Below are 16297 nucleotides of genomic sequence, written 5' to 3'. Positions count from 1 at the left end.
AGAAGAATCCTTCTCTCAGACACACTCCCGATATATAAATTGATTGCCGCAGAACTGACAACTGGCCACATTAACATCTTAAAAAATTGGTGCCTGAAGCAAAAAGCAAAACTAGAAGAAATAGCCTGCACTGAAGAAGATCTGGCAGTGAACCCTCAGAGAATAAAAAACAAAATGGAACTCATGGATTGGATCAGTACAATCGATAAAGCCCAGGCAAACAAACTGACCACACATTTGCCACCAGTCTTCAAAAAACTGAAAGTTCCATTGTTATATTGTACCAAATTTCCAGATAAAAGCCTCAAAGATCTTTTTGAGAGCACGCCTGAACTTACTGCCCACGCGGGAAATCCTGGGCATCAGACTGCAATCCGCGTCTAAAGAATGCAGATTATGTGCGACCCCAGAAGAACCTGAAAACCTGAGGCATTTATTATTGCACTGTAAAGCCCTAAATCAGGAAAGAGTTGCATATCTTTCGCCTCTTGGGATGACCTTGTCGGTTCTGGACGAGGACGTCTGGTGGAACAGACTACTGTCTGGGGAGAATCCCAAATGGACCAACACAACGGCAAAACTTCTGACAATTGCCCCAGACAAAATAATTTTGCAGAGAAATCAAAACATGGCAGGACGCCAGATATAGAACCTTCATCATCAATAAGTAACCTTAATGTTCAATTCGTCCTTGTAAAAATCACAAGTTGATTGTACACATTTTAAAAAAAAAATTTAACAAAAATAATAACCTATCATATCATATACCTTCCTGCATTGATCAGGAAGCTTACACAGTTTAATGGGCTTTTGATATATCATCATTTCTGATCAAACTTATGGGATCTCAGTGGATATGATCTGTGCTTGAGTGATTACATTTGTGATGCAGCACCCATATCCTGGTTCAATTGAGATTTGTTTCACAACACAATGATTTATGACATAAGAGCATTACTGCAGAGAACAATGAGGAGAGAGTGGTGGTGCAGGCACTTCTTGCAGATGATGCTGTAATCAGAGAGGATTGCCATCTGGCAAGTGTGTAGAAGCCCAGGCTTTTTTTTTTTATCAAGAAGAAAATTATGTGGTTACTTCCGGCTCAGAAAAGGTGGTCTGCTGACCAGACCCTCCTTTCAACAAACTCCATGCCAAAAGCATAATGTAAATCTGTGCCCTGCTGAATCAGTATCCTGATCTGCAATGTCTGCTCTCTGGCAGGTTTAAGTGTCACATGTGCCCTGTGACAGCTGCAATGACAGCCAAATCACTTAAGAGCAGGGGCTGCATTTAATATATGCACCCCTGTTTCCCAAATCACATTACTAGGAGAGTTACTATCCTAGTGGCATTTGTTAACTTGGAATATGAGCCATACCAGAGTTAAGGTCTGGTCGCTAATATCTCTCATAATTATGAAAGCAACACCAAATTGGTATAATGTCAACCTTGTGAGCCCAGCCATGAACAAGCCATGTGTATTCGCCCTAGACTGGCTATCTTTCTACACCCAACAGGACAGGAGCCTGTGAGAGCTGCCATTCCTTTGATCCTTTGTAAGGTCAGGTAACACCTCTCTCCAGCAAGACAGCCCCCAGCAGGCACTGTCCTAGGAAACAGGAATCAAAGGGCATGCCCTACACAAAAGGACTAGCCTCACACCAGGGTATTTCATACCAAATGGGCTTTTGATCCAATAGAGAAGGGAAGGGGCGGAGTTAGTGTAGACAGAGGGAGCTAAGCATAGTTGCAGAAGAGCCACCATCTTGTTTCTCTATACCTCTTTCCTTCCCATCTCCTACACGTCCTTTCGGTGTGAGGTTAAAGGCAAAGACAACTTGTCTCTAGGACAGGGATTGGACCCCTTAAGTGAGGCTTGCTCTAGTTCAATCACTTATTGGCTTTTGTCGATAAGAGAGGGTCTCCCACTCCTTTGATTCTCTTTAGGACAAACAGTTAAGGAAACATTAGTGAGTGGACTTTTCCAAAGCCCTCATCCACTGAGGTGAAGGAGCAGTACAGGTCTGAGGACCAGGACCTGCCACTCTGCATCTAACCTTCCTAAGCTTGGAGAGCAGATCCTGAACTGACTCATCCTGTCCTAGGGCCCCTGGAGTGAGTCTCGGAGCATCAGGAGGGCCAGATCAGCCTACTGTGGTAGGTCAGAACACTGACTTTGGTCAGACATTTCACTGATATTTGTATTAAAGAATATGAATAAAGCCTATCTTTCCATATTCTATAAGGCGTCCCTACCCAACGAAACTAGCTAAGGTGCTTGTTGGTCGTCAGTGAATGTTTATAAATGAACCGGTCTACCGTGCAACTCCAACCTATAACAACTCAAAATCAGGACAATGTCTCTTCTCCTGAGGTTTGTTGGCTTAACTCTCAACCACTTTTCAAAAGATGATCTTTAGATAGTCTGTAGTGACCACTTTTATCAGTTCATACAGTTCCTTCATTATTGTCTTGTACTTTTGTTTTTTCATTCCTCTATACAACCTTGTCTTTTCTTCTGGTGAACTTATCCAACAAGTCTCTTTTCCCTCTGCACTTTTTTCTTATTTTCCTGGATAGTTCATAGTCTTCGATTTCCCTTTGTTCTGTGTCTGGATATATATCTACAATGTCCAGCTTGTTCACAGATTTCCCTTTTATAATTTGACCTATTTGACTTAGGCCTTCTTGGTATGAGATGCTACAAATTCGGTCACTCCCAGAATATTTCTTATTCACCTCTTTGTACTGACTTCACAATATTTCCCGCTGGACTGAGAAGAGCATGAGCACTCCAAAAATGATTCCCATTCACTCCTGTTATATTTTCTTGACTGTGACAAGTATGAACATTCCAATAGTGATTCTCATTCATTCCTGTTTCTCTCTCGACTGTAACGAGTATGGGCATTACAATAATGATTCTCATTTGCAAGCATTAGCTTTTCTTTCTCTTGACTATGACGAGCATGAGTGTTCCAATAATGGTTCTCATTCATTCCCCCGGGTCTCCAGTTGCCCCCATTACCTTCCGTTCTTAGGGTTAACGTCATCATGGTTTCCCCTTCATTGAGGATCGGCTTCCTCTGCTAATCTGGACCTCGTGTCATGTTGGCAGCTTCTCATCCCTAAGTTTGTCTTGGATGGCTATCCAGTAGCTTGTGTACCAGATTGTCCCAAGTCTGTCGTGGCAGAATGGTTTCGGTGTTGTTGCGAAAACCCTTGGTCCATCACAAACCTCTTATGGTCAAGCCACCAGTTTCGGGTTGCTTCTCTTTCTTGGCTTTGGGACACCACACTTCTAACTTCACATCACCTAGCTTCCTTGCTACTGACTGTAGTACGTCAGTCACCTCTCTGTCTCTCAGACCTGCAGGACGCTGCACGTCTTGACCTAGGCTTCTCTCTAAAGTCAGTATATGTGCCCTTTTGAAACTCACTGGCTCTACCTTCACTTCCCAAGGCTCCTGCCGTTCTTGGACTGACTTGGACTGATGGGGCTTTCCCAGCATTCGTCTTTGGTCCTTTCTCTTGTAGGTTCTCTTCTCCATACATCCTCTTCTTCGTCCCAGTGGAATGGGAGCTTAGAAGGAGGTTTGCTATTTCATATTGGCAATAACACATTGGGCCTCATTACGAGTCTGGCGGTAGCCGTGACGGAAAAACCGGCAGGCTGCCGCCGGACCCGTAATACCATTCCACCTCCGGGATTGCCGGAATCACCAGGGCATTACAACCCTGGTTACCCGGTAATTCTGGAGGCGGAATTCTGTAAATCCCCATTCCCATGGAAACACTGGTTCCGTCTATGATAGAGCTGGTGTTTCCATGTCCGCCTGCAGGTGGGTGGTGTTACTCCAGCCAGGTCAGACCTGGCGGGAGTGACACCTCCCGCCTGCAGGACTCGGAATCAGCCTGTCCGGAAACAACAGTTGCGGTGGATTTACCGCCACTGTTGTTTCCAGACCGCCTGACTTGTAATGAGACCAATTGTCCTTCTCTTTACAGATATTGTCCTTAGGTTAAAAGGAATTTTGAAAGGTCCTCTAGGGAGTTCCTCTGGGAACGGGAGTCCTTATCCCCAAAGGGGGAATATCTCCTGGTGGGGTCTGTAAGGAACTCATGGTGGCAACAGTAAAGGCAGACACAAGTAACCACAGTGCTTTGTGAGAGACATTACAACTTCTTTTACGGCTGTACTCTGTGAAGACAGACAGTAGTCTGTTCACCATTATTGCAGGTCATTGGGAGGCAGAGCATACAATCACAGAGTTTGGCTGAGCCTCAGCGGAGTGAGGCTGAGTGCTTTGGTGTTTGGGGGGTAAGGTGGCGAGGATGTACCCGTTTCTCACCTGAGGGGTGACTGAACCGGCCCCCCAACAGAACCGGAATGCACTGGTCTGTGGCATAACTTTCCACCGCTGGCAAGTGAAAGGGAAACCTTCATTCAAACTGCCAATTTCGGACCTCCGCCTCAGTATGGAGAGTGCGGCGGCTGACAGCTCAAATCTAGTGGGCGCACAAACTAGACAACAAGTAAGAAGATTCACCTTACCATCTGCTGCTATTTATAACATTGAAGCCTGTTATAACTCTACGAACCTCGCCCTGAAATCACTACAACCGGCAATGGCGCCGCCCACTGCCTTGCCCTCTCTTTTGTTTTCTCTGGCAGCTAGTCAGACCCCGACGCTGCAATCAACAAAGATTTTGCAATCTAAAGAAGGCCCCGGGGGAAAACAGGAGGTGATCCTGGGCAAAAGCGCTAGGAGCAGAGGGGAGGAGCCCCGCTGGATGATCTGCGGAATGGAGGCAACTGGTCTGAGCCCAGTACTTTACATGTGGAGCAAACGTCTCAGAACGTTAGGTATGAGGAGATGTTGGTGGAGCCATCCTCCAATTCGTGGCATGAGGAGGTGTTTGAAGTGCCGGATGGCTCCTATAATCCTGGCAATCAGACATCTACAGACAGCAGAGGTCGTCTTATCGACTATGTGAATAGTGACTGTGCGGCTCCCTTGCTCCAAACCCAAAGCCCAATTGGAAGGATGGAGAGCCTTAGCCTCTTGGCTAAAGAAGAGGCTAGGGCTGTGATATCCCTAGTCCATGCAAAACCTTCGGGAAATGCATGTACGCTTGTAGGGAATACTGTGCCTACAGACCTGGACAAAACACCTGAAATCAATGAAACTAATGAAACACCCCTAATGAGCCAGGAAAACCTTTGCAACTCTGCTTTGGCTGCGCAGCTGTCTAAAGACCTTAGTACCCTTACCGAAATAATGTATTCACAAAGACGGAAAAGCCTTTCTACAATTCATCAATGCTTAGAGGAACTGAAGGATGACCAGCCTCACCTTGAAAAGAGCCCATCTCTGCTCATTCAATGCTCAAGCCCTGAAGGAGGGCAAAGATCTTTAGGGGGAAAAGTCCACACAGAAAATCTATAAAGAGGCATTGAGGATCCCCCGTTGAACAGAGAGATCGAGGGGCAGCATCGAAATTTGGAGGCTCGCCTAAGAAGTAATCATGCTTGGTTGGAGGAGTCGATAAATAGAACTTCCCGACGTCCTCCTTTTCCCCACAACTGAAGCACAGGAACAGCAAGATCTGCAGGAACTGCCAGGAACAACTGCCTCAGCTACAGCTCTTCTTCACTTTAAAAAGGTACTGTGCAAACGCGGTCAGGCAATCCTTTCTGCCGTGGTGAAAGTTTGTGAAACTTTCCCAACTTTGAAGGCTTGTCCTTCCCTAAACCGACATAACTTTTCGTCTGACCAACTACTTCTAAAAACCGTGGCTAAGACTTAAGCATTTACTACCAGAACTGTGCTATCCTATCCAAGACTCTGAACCATTGACTTTGGCCCAGGCCTGTTGAATTGAATTGCTGGTTGTAGTGAACTGAAACTATTTGCCTTACCTCTGAAAGTATTTGTGCTTTGATTCTTCTAACCGTGTCTTTTTACCACTTTTTAAAGTAACTGAAGTGCCATTTTGCTCCCACTTCAGGGGGTGCTGAACTTGTTCAGAAGCTGATTGGTTGTGTATTGTAGTATATTAGATTGTGATATTGAGCTGCTCTTGCTAGTGGAATGTTTTCTAACTGACTGTGTAAATAAATGTATATTCTTTTACCAAGAAACCTTGAGTAATTGTTTGTTTGAACCACTGATTGCTAGTATTTTATGTAACCTCTTGTACTACTCACTTTGCTCTTGAGATAAGTCTGGCTGCTCAGCCACTGCTACCACATTACTGTGTAGTACAGGCTTGTACCAAAGGTTAAATTGTACTTAGACTTGTAGTCTTAATTATGTGTAGTGTTCCCAAAGGGTACTGCATGTGATTCTGCCTAACAACTTCAACGGGCTGGAAATGTCGAGTGTGCCAGCCCATCCCCTAGATCCTGTTTAACAGAGAGTTCAGTTTGTGACAGTCGTAAAATATTACATTGTTTTTTTATACTCTCCCTATCCCTATAATGAAGGAAGGTTCCAGGCCACCTTCCCTACTCAGGAAGATAAATCCCACCTGTGACTAGCTGAAGGATGTCAGACACTTTCTGGAACCTGCATTTATTTATGTATTTTATCAACTCAGAAAATGTCATGTGGTTCAGTAGTTCCTCCTTTTATTGCATCATTTTAGTATTAGGAGTGTTGTTGTAGCGCACGTTAGTCCGTTATGTGGAGACCTGATGTTTCTACCCCTTTTTAGTAAGTGGTACTGTCCCGGTGGCCCCCGCCAGCACGTCCACTTGGACCATCCCTTTGGTTATTTTAACTCAAGCACATGGCATTCAGTGTGGCTTTTTCACCTGAGACATTTTGGAGAGAGCCTGCCAGCCTGTTTCTGCTGTCAGACCTGCCCGAGGCATGCCCCCTTCTGCCGCCAGGCTTGCCCTTAATGCTGCTGGAGGTCCATTCCCCTGACAGGCTCTGAGACCCCATGTGTGCTGCCTTGCTGTTATTCACCCTTCCACTGCTGGGGCCACAGCAGGTGTGATGGTCCCTGGAATTCTTATGAGCAGCCCAGATACAAGTAAGAGCTGCTACCAACGGAATATACTTGTATTTCCCAGTTTCTGGGAAGTCCCTGCTCTGTCAGTGGCCTTGTCTGGTGTACCCCGTACACCTCTCCCTTTCTTCCATGTGCACATACCTATAGTTTGAGTTATGAGCTTTGCTCAACCCTGGTGCAGTAACCTCAGCCGCTAAAGGTGGTGCTATGTTCACATTTCCATTAAGGGATGTATTTCTAAGATTTAGTTTAAGTGCAGCACATCTAAGGGGTGCCTCCCTTGAGCCACTGAATTAATGTATGCCCCCATTTCTAATGTTCTGAACACGGTTGGGGTGTTTCAGACCGCCCTCCTGATGTTTGGGATAGTTCTGTCGGTATTTAAGCCTTTTGTGACCTTCTCAAGTGTTAACATGCTGTAAAGAGGTTTACTGCTGAGTTGTGCTGTAAATCAGTTGTTAGAAACAAAGTTCACTGCTCCGAGAAAGGATTGTGGTTTGTCTTGGCCCCAGAAGTTTTGAAAGGTGGGAAGCTAGTGCAGTAATCATGTAAGTTGTGCATAAAGTGTCATTTTGATGCAAAACCTGATTTAAATTTACAAAAGGAAGCTCAAGTTGAAAGGCACCCTAGGTTTGTTTGTCAATACAGGTTAGTCCTAGAACATTGATTGTGTTGTATTTGTCAAATCCCTGGGAAGCAGCTAGTTAAGCTTCAGAGCACAGAAAAGATAACTTAGCTGCCACATGCAGGACAGCAGCCCCAAACACACTGTGGTTTTAAAAACAGGTGATAAACTGTGTGTAAAAATACATTTTAGTTCATAAGACATTTGTCAGACATGTACAACATCTTCATAATTACAGAAAGGAAAACCGTTGAACATCTTATGCAGTACAGCTGCTATAATGGAAAAGCCTTGAGTGTTCATTTTGTTTTGTAAAAAGTCCTTGCACTGTATAATACATGGGAAACCCGTTGTACTGCTCTCACACCCCTGCTGTGTATGTAAATGCAAATCTGCCCACTCTGTTCTGCTATTATCCTTGTGAAGACCTGCCACTAAAACGTGTTCCGACTTCCATTCTTATTTCTGGAGTCAAGTATTCATTTTTGCAATCACGTTAATTTTCCTGGAATGTGGAATCCGACCAGCATTCCTGCCATTCCGTATTTGCAACCCATTTCCCTGTCTGTTTATACCTGTGTAACGTATATGTGTTTCTATTGAGTAAATGTATTTTCGTGAAGCTCCAAAAAACGTGTAACCATCTTAAGTCTAAGCGCCTAGATGCCGTTGGGCTTCGCGTGCTTTAGAAATGTACATATAAATACCAGGTTGGCCTTATCCCATTTGGTCAAGAGCTCAGGTCGGGATCCCAGGTAACCCATTTATATCGCTTTACCCACAACTACGTTTATGGGGGCACATCATTACCATTCTCCACGAACTCTGACAGCTCTTGCACTAGTCACGCTGCAGTATTTTGAACAATCTGAAGCCCATTAATCAACATAGGCAAACCAATGAAGAGGGGGGATTACCATAACCTAATCTGTAAGAAATTATTGCCAAAACCACTGCTGTCCTGTCAGCTGCAGGATGTGGGAACGGGAGTATTTTCCAAAGAACCAGCTTGTTACCACCTGGTTTACACGAGATGCATTATACAAATAATTTTCTAGATTTAATCTCAGATTTTTTACCAAAACAGATGATAGGGGCCAGGTACCTATATTAGCAGACCAAAGAACTTAATTCCAGGGCACACTTCTGCCACCAACAAACCTCAATCTGATTCGAATTGAGCTTTCTTGTTTTGCATGCTACTGTGGTTGAGTGTGGACTGTCAGTGATGTCTTGTCTCTACCATCTCTTGTTGCTCTCTTGTTTATCCTGCATAGATGGTTTGAATGTGTGTGTGTGATTTTGGGGAGTGGTTTGGACTCCCTTCTCTGTGGTAAAGGAAGGGAGGTATGTTGCAACCTGGCTTGTGTGAGATGAAAGGGTGGTATGTGTTGTGAAGGCATCATGAAGCAAGACAGACAACAGATTCAAATGTGTACTCAAAAGTTGTATTTAACTTAAAAATCGGGATGGAGTAAGGCCTAACTCGCCCTCTGCTAAAGGGGGATTTTCCCTACCTAAAGAAAAGGATAGTTAGTCTGTGTCAGGTTGCCCAAATCAGGTAACTGTGTCCAAAACTCTCTACTTGCCCTCACAACTAACTGTATACAATGTGTAAATATATCAGCTTCAAAATGAATAGTGTACAAAACTTCAAAAGAAAGTGTACAGCCTTTCCAGCTGTTGGTTTATGCTCAGCTCCCCTTACCCAAGTTCAAAACAGTTCACAAAGACTAGGGTTCCGTTCCCCAAGAGTTCAAGTCTTCCAGTTTTGCAAAAGAATACACTTCCTTGGGACACTTCCCCACTCTTGTCACTTGTAGACTTCACTGGTTCACAAAAACAAGTCTGTGGGAGGGGAAAAACTGACACATTTACAGTAGAGAGTAGGGTGAGGGAGGAATGTGTGCTAGCCCCCCTCTTATTCAGCCAGTACATAAACGTAATAACTGAAGAATTGTTCGCTCGTGGCCTAGATTTCCCGAAGCTTGGTACATGCATATTCCCAGGACTCTTGTATGCAGATGACACAGTACCGTTAGCCACCACTGCCATGGGTTTAAGACAATTTGAAAGTTTTCATCGAAATGTGTGAAGATCTTTCGATAGAACTTAATACAGAGTGGGTACTTGGACCTCAGGAAACATTACCTTGTGCCTTTGTTTAGGCTAATGGGTGTAAGATACACCGAAACAGCTGTAACATTCTATAAAAGTACAAACAACATGAATGCCATCTACTTTATTGCAAAGTTTACACACAGAGCTTGGTTAAGGAAGAGCATAATTATAGGCCTATTTTTAGTAAAAAAGGTTACATTTTAAATGAACGTACTAAGACCCCGTACTGTCATTTAGATTGGTTATAATTAATGTGTCGTAATTTGAACTCACCCAAATACGTTTGATAGAGTACAAAAGGACAGTTGACTCTTGCTACTAAATGATGAAGGGGTTGTCAAAGATCTTCAATGACTTTAGATTGAGTGTTGGGTAGTCTCAGCAAACTAGGAGATTAAGGATATCCACCATTGAGGCTCCCCAAACCTCCATGAGGTATAAAGACCACCCTCTGGGTCTCCAACGTCCTTTTCACCATCCTCAAAAGGAAATTGGTACTACAACCATAAATACTGCACTTGACTAACCAAACTCCAGGGCATCTTGTAATGCATAAACAAAACAATAAATGTACATTAAATATCTTCTGTATACTGCAGTCATCAAGTGGCTGCACATTTTTTTTTGTTTAATGGAGTCATCCAATCCTACCTCAAACACACCCAGGTGACTTTCAAGGCCCTCCGATTCAGTGAATTGTGTACGGAATTAAATATTTACAAATACCTCAACAGGATACTTCTGCTCTGCCACCAAAATCTACTCCACACACTTCTTAAATTGCCTCATGATGGGTAGGGTCCAGGCACGATCCAGGCACCAATGAAAAAGTAGCCCACAATCACGCATTATAATTCATTGCCATCCAGAACAGGCTGAGCATGATCCAAGGGAGTAGGTTTGGTAAAATATGTTACAAATGCGTTTAAAAACAGTTTCTTAGTACCATTGATTAAAACTAGTGCATTTGCTTTTGAAACTGGCCCACTCTGGTCAAAAAAGTGGTTTATTCTGTCCAGAAAAACGAGCACATACTAGAATGATGGCCTTTGGGCATTGTCCTATTGCCCTAAAGGCCACTCCAAGCCTGATGACATGTGTGAAATGTGCATAGAGACAGATCGCATGCAAGGGCCTGTAATCCCTCCTAAAGCTAGGAGTCGGCACAGTTTACCATGATTTCCCATTTAATTCAGGAGTAAAATATATGCCCACTCAATAGGTTTGGAAAAGTGAAACTGAAAGTACCCAAATACAAAGTGAAGGGAGCTGAAAACACCACTGGAGGACATACGACAACATATCTGGACTGTGGATGGTACTCAGTACTCTGCCGAAATATAAATCGAATTAAACCATATGCACTGCAGAAAGAAATTAAAATCCATATTTGCCAACCCCAAGAATACTATTTTACTGTCCAGAGGGGCATTCAATTCATGGGGTACAATGATTTTTTTTTAAGTATTCTCTCAATAAACTATCTACAAACACGCCTGACAAACGCCCACACAAACTTCACATATCAAAAGTGTGTGTGGGGTCTTGCTTAGAGATAACTGCTCGTGCATGGCCGATTTAAACTATTTCAGAAACATTTTAGACATTGTGCAGTGTTTTTGAAAATGCAAAACAGACCACCCCTCATAGCAACTTCTATAATTGACCAAATATGTCAACGCCACATTAAATAAAGTCCTCATACTGACCATCCACACGTGTCTATCTCTTGGTCAGCAGCCTTCAAACTTCACGAGGTTAGACCCATCCATGCATGTGCCAGTTGCGCAGGCGTAATACCGGTCATTCGAAGCTGCGTTATGGTGCTACCCATGTAAGAGGTGGAAAATCGGGGTTGCCATACTCCCCACTGCCTTAACAGAAAGCTTGTACTAAAAAGAAAAACAGGTAGGGTGTGGCTGGAAGCCCCAGTGAAATGAAATGATATTTTATTTATATATCGCTCGTACACAAGTGTATTAACTTCAGATATTACAACTGACATAAAATAGCCCTCATGCAAAACTCCTTTGGAGGGCACTGAGCCCAGGATTTTGCAAGGTAATGCTGTTTTTAATGTTTTATTTTCCACTGGGGCAGTCTAAAATGGTTCTCAAGTTTAATGCCTGTGAGTTCAATGTTTAAATCGCACAGTCATGCCACGGTCTGCTTAGTGGAACAGGATATGGGCAGACGGTTCTTGGAGCGTGTAAAAGTTGTGTATATCCTATAGTTTGTAAGCATGGGGAAAGAGTTATAACCGCTGGTTGCCCCCAAATCCCAGTTAATTTTCAAAGCGTGTGACTGGTCACAGGCTTTGTAAGGCAGCTGTCAATGGCAAATGACAGTTAACTAGCCCATGCAAACCCAAGAGGTATTTAAAAATACCACAGTTTGCCGTTTACCACCATGCCCAAGTCCCCCAGAAAACTATGCCCAGAAACACACTTCCCATCGGAAACGTAACAATTTCACTCGGTGATTTGCACCAGCAGACTGCTATCTCGCCTTTCAAGTCCGTTCCTGAAAAGCTGGTTTACAATTTCGGCTACTGACGTAGAGCTGGGTTTTCTGCAATGCAATCGCCCTCCTCGTTCTCTCCCTCTGCGATAAGGGATCCTCCTAAACGAGACGAGGGTCCTGGAGAAGACCGCGGGTGTCCGTGCTGTCGACCCCAGGCCCACCACACCATGCCTGCGTGTCCTGTCAGCGCCGAGCGATGGGGGCGGTGCGCAGAGTCCTGGAGCACGAGCACCTTCCGACCACCTGCAGAATGCGCAGTCTCAATCCAGCCACTGCAGCTGCTTCACTTCGCAGAGCCACGCCACACGACAGAATATAAACAAAACCGCAGCCGCCGACCAATAGAAAGCAGCAGAGAGAGAAAGCACTGGCGAATGAGGCACAGTTCAGGGCCAGGGAGAGGTGCAAAGGTCGAGGGCAACGTCACGCTTCCGATAATTAAGAAGAAGAAGAAAAAAAACATTACACCCTGCAAAATACACGATGGCATTGGGGCACGGGGAAATATACCACGAGCGAAGGAACTGGGAAACGAACCATGTGTGAGGGACGCTGAAAATGGGCCATAGGCCGGGGTGCCGTAAAGACATGAAGGCAAGATAAAATGAGACACGGAGAAATGGGGCACTGGGTTATCAAACCACTGTCGAGCGGTCGAAGGGGAGTGTAGGGGAAAACAGCCACAGGCGAACGGGGCAGTGGGGAAATGGCATTCCACGCAAAGAAGCACCAGGACAACACGCAGAAAATGAAAGTGCAAAAGGAAATAAACATGGAAAAATTATAACACAAAGTGCAGTGGGAAAATAAGGCAGACGGAGTGGGTCAAAGGAGGGGAACGCCACACGCACAGGGTGCTTGAATACATGCCCCACAAGCAAACAAGAGGAAGACAAGGCCGCAAGCAAAGATGTTAAGAGAAAAAGGCCACGAGTAAAGGGAGCCTTTCTAAATACAAAAAAAGATGCAAAAATAAACGTAGCACAAAAAAATATGCAGGGGTAAAAGTGTGCTATGGGCCAAGGAGTTCGGGGAAAACAATGATGAAGTAAAGGACGTCATTTACAATGAAATGCACTCATTACTGCAGCACGTAACGCTAGAGAACCCCCACCCACAAGAAAGAGCAAGGCAAAGTCAAATGCATGTATTCTGCACAGTGAGCCAACATAATAAATGACGAGAGGAAATAAAGGCAAATAAATAGCCAATTTAGCCAACCCAAATCCACAGTAGTGGTGATAATAATTGCAATGCAATAACTACACAGAGGGAGTACTGGTCACTAGGCGCTGAAGGTATGTGTTACCATTAACAACTGTATTAGACATCTCAGGGGTATTTCTTTACTGAGGCCGAAAGGGGGACATCCAAAGCTAACACACAGAGCTCTGCAATCTTTAAATTAATCCACGAAGATATCCACCACCCACTCGGAAAACACGTACCAATTTAGGGGACATTCATAATGGCTCTTCGGATTCAAATGGAGACCCCTGCCCCCATTATAGTAAATGTAAAACAAGGTCCTTCCACCTTGAGACCACGAAGAACCATTGTGAAGAAATTGTGAAATGCAATGCAAAAATAACCCCATCGGAATAGCCATGGAAGAGTTGACCCCTACAATAACCCCAACGTGATTTGCTAATCCCTGCTCCCAGCCAAAGTCCTGGATGCATGCACTAAACGTGAGCAAGGTGCACAACCCACAATCCGAATCCTACTTTCTCTTTAGATAGAAGTCAGTATTGTTATGAAACGAGTTAGTGTTATTCCTTGTGTGACTATAAAATAATGAACGCTTGAGTTGGCCTCGCTAGAGTTTGTAACTATGAGAGGAAGTTAACACAGATTTTGCAGAGGGCACTCAACCCACCGAGTTAAAATGACCATCTGAAGAGAGTTCCGTGTACTGGAGAGGAAACCTTGCATAACCATCGTTTCTGTGTGACTTACACATGCTTGTTCCATATGCAATAGGCACCCCCATGTCTTGGAGGACAGGTGGGCGCGCCAACCTACCTCCAGGGTGCGGATCTCCTTCTGGGTCAGGTCGTTGGATGTGGCACACTTTGTCCGCAGCCCCTCCAAGTTGGATATGCTGATGTCAATCATGTTTTGTACCAGCTCGCACTGCTGCAAGGCTTTCTGCAAACTCAGAGGTTGTGGTAGCTCCTCGCTTCGCGGCAAGCGCTCATCGTCCATGGCTGGGCCCGTGACAAACAGCCCCACTCCGGGGTCAGCGCAGACCTCCTCCACCTCAGGAACTTATGTATAGAAAGCTTCCAACAATCCCCTCAGCAAAGCACCACAAAGCAGGCCGCAGTCCAAGCACTGTTATAAGAGATCTATGGGGGTATTCAAGAAACACCCTCAACAGAAGTTCTGTTCCCTTCTTCCTAGAAGGCTATATTGTGTACCCAGGAGTAGGTGACAGTACCCCCTCTCTCAGATGATGTCCCCCCCAATTGGGTGACGCAATCCCCTCCAACAGATGGATCCCCACCTTCAAGTTATTCTCCAACCCCCATCTACCTTTCAAACGACAGTGCAACCCCTTTCAGGAGATGCTGCCACCTGTGAGACTTTACTATTCCCACCAGGTGTTGGTGCCCCAGGTGAAGTTCTACTCTGTTCTTTGTAGTCTCAGGAAACGTAGAGCCCTACATGTGAGGCCCACATTCACTCTGCACCCGCCCTTGTATGTGCTTCCACGGAGATTAAGCCCCCACCTTCCCTTATGCTAATCCACCTCCTGGCTGGCCCAACTTCAGTGCACCCTAGTAGTGCTGTGCAGTGCAACGCCAGGTAATAATGTACTTTCCCTGGTGACGCTGAGCCACCCGTCCTTTTCCGACTATACTGCACTCGCCTGTGCCCGCCAACCTCCAAATGATGCTTTGCCCCTCCCAATTTTCAAAGGTGATGCGGCCACCTGTGTGCCCCCAAACACCACCCTTTTCAAGTAACGACAGGGTCGCCTCCTCCCTCCTCCCCTAGGTGATATATGTGAGCCCCTTTGAGCTCTCAGGGGTACGCCTACCCTTCCTTCTTTCCCAGAAGATGATGCACTACTCTCACAAGATGCTATCCCCGTCCAGGTGATGCCCGTCCCTAAGCGACGCTGTCCCCTTTTAGATTACGCTGAAGCCTCTTGTGCCCAACGATATTCCACCCGATGCTGGCCGCCTCAGCTAATGCTATTCCCCGGGTGATAGTTGTACCCCGTGCGCAGGTGATTCTTCTCCCTCCCGGGTGCTCCACCCTTTGCCCCAGGTATTGCCCGGCGCACGGTTGAAGTCAAGCCCGCCGAGGGACACCCAACTGATACGGCACCCTCGCTCTGGTGCTGACCGCCCCCAAATGATGCTGTTCTCTCTGATGGTGCCCGTCCCCCTCCCCTACAGAGGTGCAGGTGGCGCTGCCGGTGCTGATGCTGCGGGCTGCTCGCCCGCTCTCTGCTTTTTCCTATCTCTGGGCACCCTCACCCGAAGGTATCTACACGCCCCGTCTGCCTTTCCCAGAGCTCCGTCCCGCGCCCATCATCGCGCCGCTGCGGCCCGTCGCCCGTCCCCAGCTGCCGCATCCCTCCCCGCCGCCTCTCTCCTCCTCACCGACATCTTGCCTGTCAATCAGGGCCTGCGCGCGCGCCCGCAGTGGATGGAAAGAGCGGCGCGAGCCCGGACTCACGCTATAGGAGTGCGCGCGCCAGGTTAGAGCGCGCGTTTCATAGGGCAATTAGTGCCGATTGGGGGATAGGCTGCTGGGGGCGGGGGTGAGAACAGCGCGTAGAGGGTTTCCGAGAAACTGCGCGCGCCCGAACAGTTGACTAGCGCTCCTCAGCGCAGAACAGAGTGATGCACCGGGATCTCGCGAGAGCGGAAGATCCGGTGGCTATAAAGGCAGGTGATGCGCACACAGCAGGTATAGTGCTTTTGCCCAAGGCAGAGGAAGGAGTGTTCTAATTGTTCGCTGTGTGCCTCCTCCGTAGGAGGCCAAACG

At 46.0% G+C, this 16297-nt stretch overlaps 1 protein-coding gene across 1 annotated transcript in view; it reads right to left on the bottom strand.

The window, feature by feature from the left end:
* The window catches only part of KSR2 (kinase suppressor of ras 2), a 2560931-nt gene extending 2544835 nt beyond the window's left edge, over positions 1-16096 (bottom strand). Inside the window, exon 1 of the mRNA XM_069619206.1 lies at positions 14318-16096. Within this exon, the coding sequence (XP_069475307.1) occupies positions 14318-14500 (183 nt within the window). The 5' untranslated portion in view covers positions 14501-16096. The remainder of the gene's footprint in view (positions 1-14317) is intronic.
* Positions 16097-16297: the final 201 nt, after the last annotated feature.

This window comes from Ambystoma mexicanum, chromosome 10, assembly GCF_040938575.1.
Source record: "Ambystoma mexicanum isolate Mex_15411 chromosome 10, UKY_AmexF1_1, whole genome shotgun sequence".
NCBI classification, from domain to species: domain Eukaryota; kingdom Metazoa; phylum Chordata; class Amphibia; order Caudata; family Ambystomatidae; genus Ambystoma; species Ambystoma mexicanum.
This window is presented reverse-complemented; position numbering and strand designations above follow the sequence as displayed.